At 38.5% G+C, this 1,411-nt stretch overlaps 1 protein-coding gene across 1 annotated transcript in view; it reads left to right on the forward strand.

Annotated features, from left to right (window-relative positions):
• Positions 1-358: 358 nt before the first annotated feature.
• The window catches only part of LOC106476827 (T-box transcription factor TBX15-like), a gene marked incomplete at its 3' end in the record, with an annotated part of 9,025 nt that continues 7,972 nt past the window's right edge, over positions 359-1,411 (forward strand). Inside the window, exon 1 of the mRNA XM_013937447.1 lies at positions 359-539. Within this exon, the coding sequence (XP_013792901.1) occupies positions 359-539 (181 nt within the window). The remainder of the gene's footprint in view (positions 540-1,411) is intronic.

A 1,411-nucleotide genomic window follows, 5' to 3' on the forward strand; every position in this document is an offset into this window, starting at 1 on the left:
CGATTAACCCTGGTGATAATCCTTTTCACATCCTTTCCAACTCACTTCATTTCCTTATTATAAACGTGGTGTTAATTATAACATGCCTTATTTCCCGTGTTTAAATAGACTGAACAGAGGTACGCCTGAAATGTCCAGGAGGGTGAACTTTGTGAGATAAAGTTGTTAGTTGAACAAATAAGGAAAATAGCCACGCCTCCTTAAAGCACGTGTGTCACATATACCACTTAGTTTGTTATTTATGATTGGCTACTTATCAGTTACTACAATGCTTTAGTAATAGCGATTGTAATGTTGTCACTCACACTTCTAACGTTTTCATGTTTAGACCGTAGAAATCGCACAACATCGGTTAACGATGACCTTTAAAAGATCTGCCCAGATGAGTTCTCGTGCAAAGGGCTTTACAATCGACGCTCTCCTCCACGAACATCCGAAGAAATTCTTTAGAATAGACTACGGAGACAAGAATCCTTGTTCTCAAGATGAAACACGGAAGACATGGTCTGCCGAATACTTAATATCGCCAGGAAATATAGGTGAGTTCTATAAACATTGGTGGCTACTAGATGTAAAGAAAGAAATTTGAGCGAAATGACACCTGAACTTACATACAGTTTTAGATAGTTGCCGTCAACCCAAAGAAATTACAAAAGTAATATTACACACCGTAGAAATGTAGTGGTCGTATTTATTTGGTCTTGTTACTGTTCGAAAAGAAACCACATTTCAACCAACAAATTATGATCATTTCTTTGTACATAAACAATCTAAAAAAATCTGTTTATCATTCAAAAAAAATTATATGAAATCCTTAATAGCAGGTGATTTTTGTTTGTTTGATTGTTTTATGATATTCGCATAAGAAAGTCCCTATTTTAGACCGTTTGACAAGAGGAAAGGCATCTAGTAAATATCGTTTACCTCCAACTGCTGTGTTAGACAAGATGGAAGGTAGATAGTGAACATCGTCTACCTCCAGCTGCTGTGTTAGACAAGAGGGAAGGTAGATAGTGAACATCGTCTACCTTCAGCTGCTGTATTAGACAAGATGGAAAGCAGATAGTGAACATCGTTTACCTCCAACTGCTGTGTTAGACAAGAGGGAAGGTAGATAGTGAACATCGTCTACCTTCAGCTGCTGTATTAGACAAGATGGAAGGCAGATAGTGAACATCGTTTACCTCCAACTGCTGTGTTAGACAAGAGGGAAGGTAGATAGTGAACATCATCTACCTCCAGCTGCTGTATTAGACAAGAGGAAAGGCATCTAGTAAATATCGTCTACCTCCAACTGCTGTGTTAGACAAGAGGGAAGGTAGATAGTGAACATCGTCTACCTTCAGCTGCTGTATTAGACAAGATGGAAGGCAGATAGTGAACATCGTTTACCTCCAACTGCTGTGTTAGA

The sequence above is a fragment of the Limulus polyphemus genome, unplaced genomic scaffold, assembly GCF_000517525.1.
Source record: "Limulus polyphemus unplaced genomic scaffold, Limulus_polyphemus-2.1.2 Scaffold11735, whole genome shotgun sequence".
Lineage (NCBI taxonomy): Eukaryota > Metazoa > Arthropoda > Merostomata > Xiphosura > Limulidae > Limulus > Limulus polyphemus.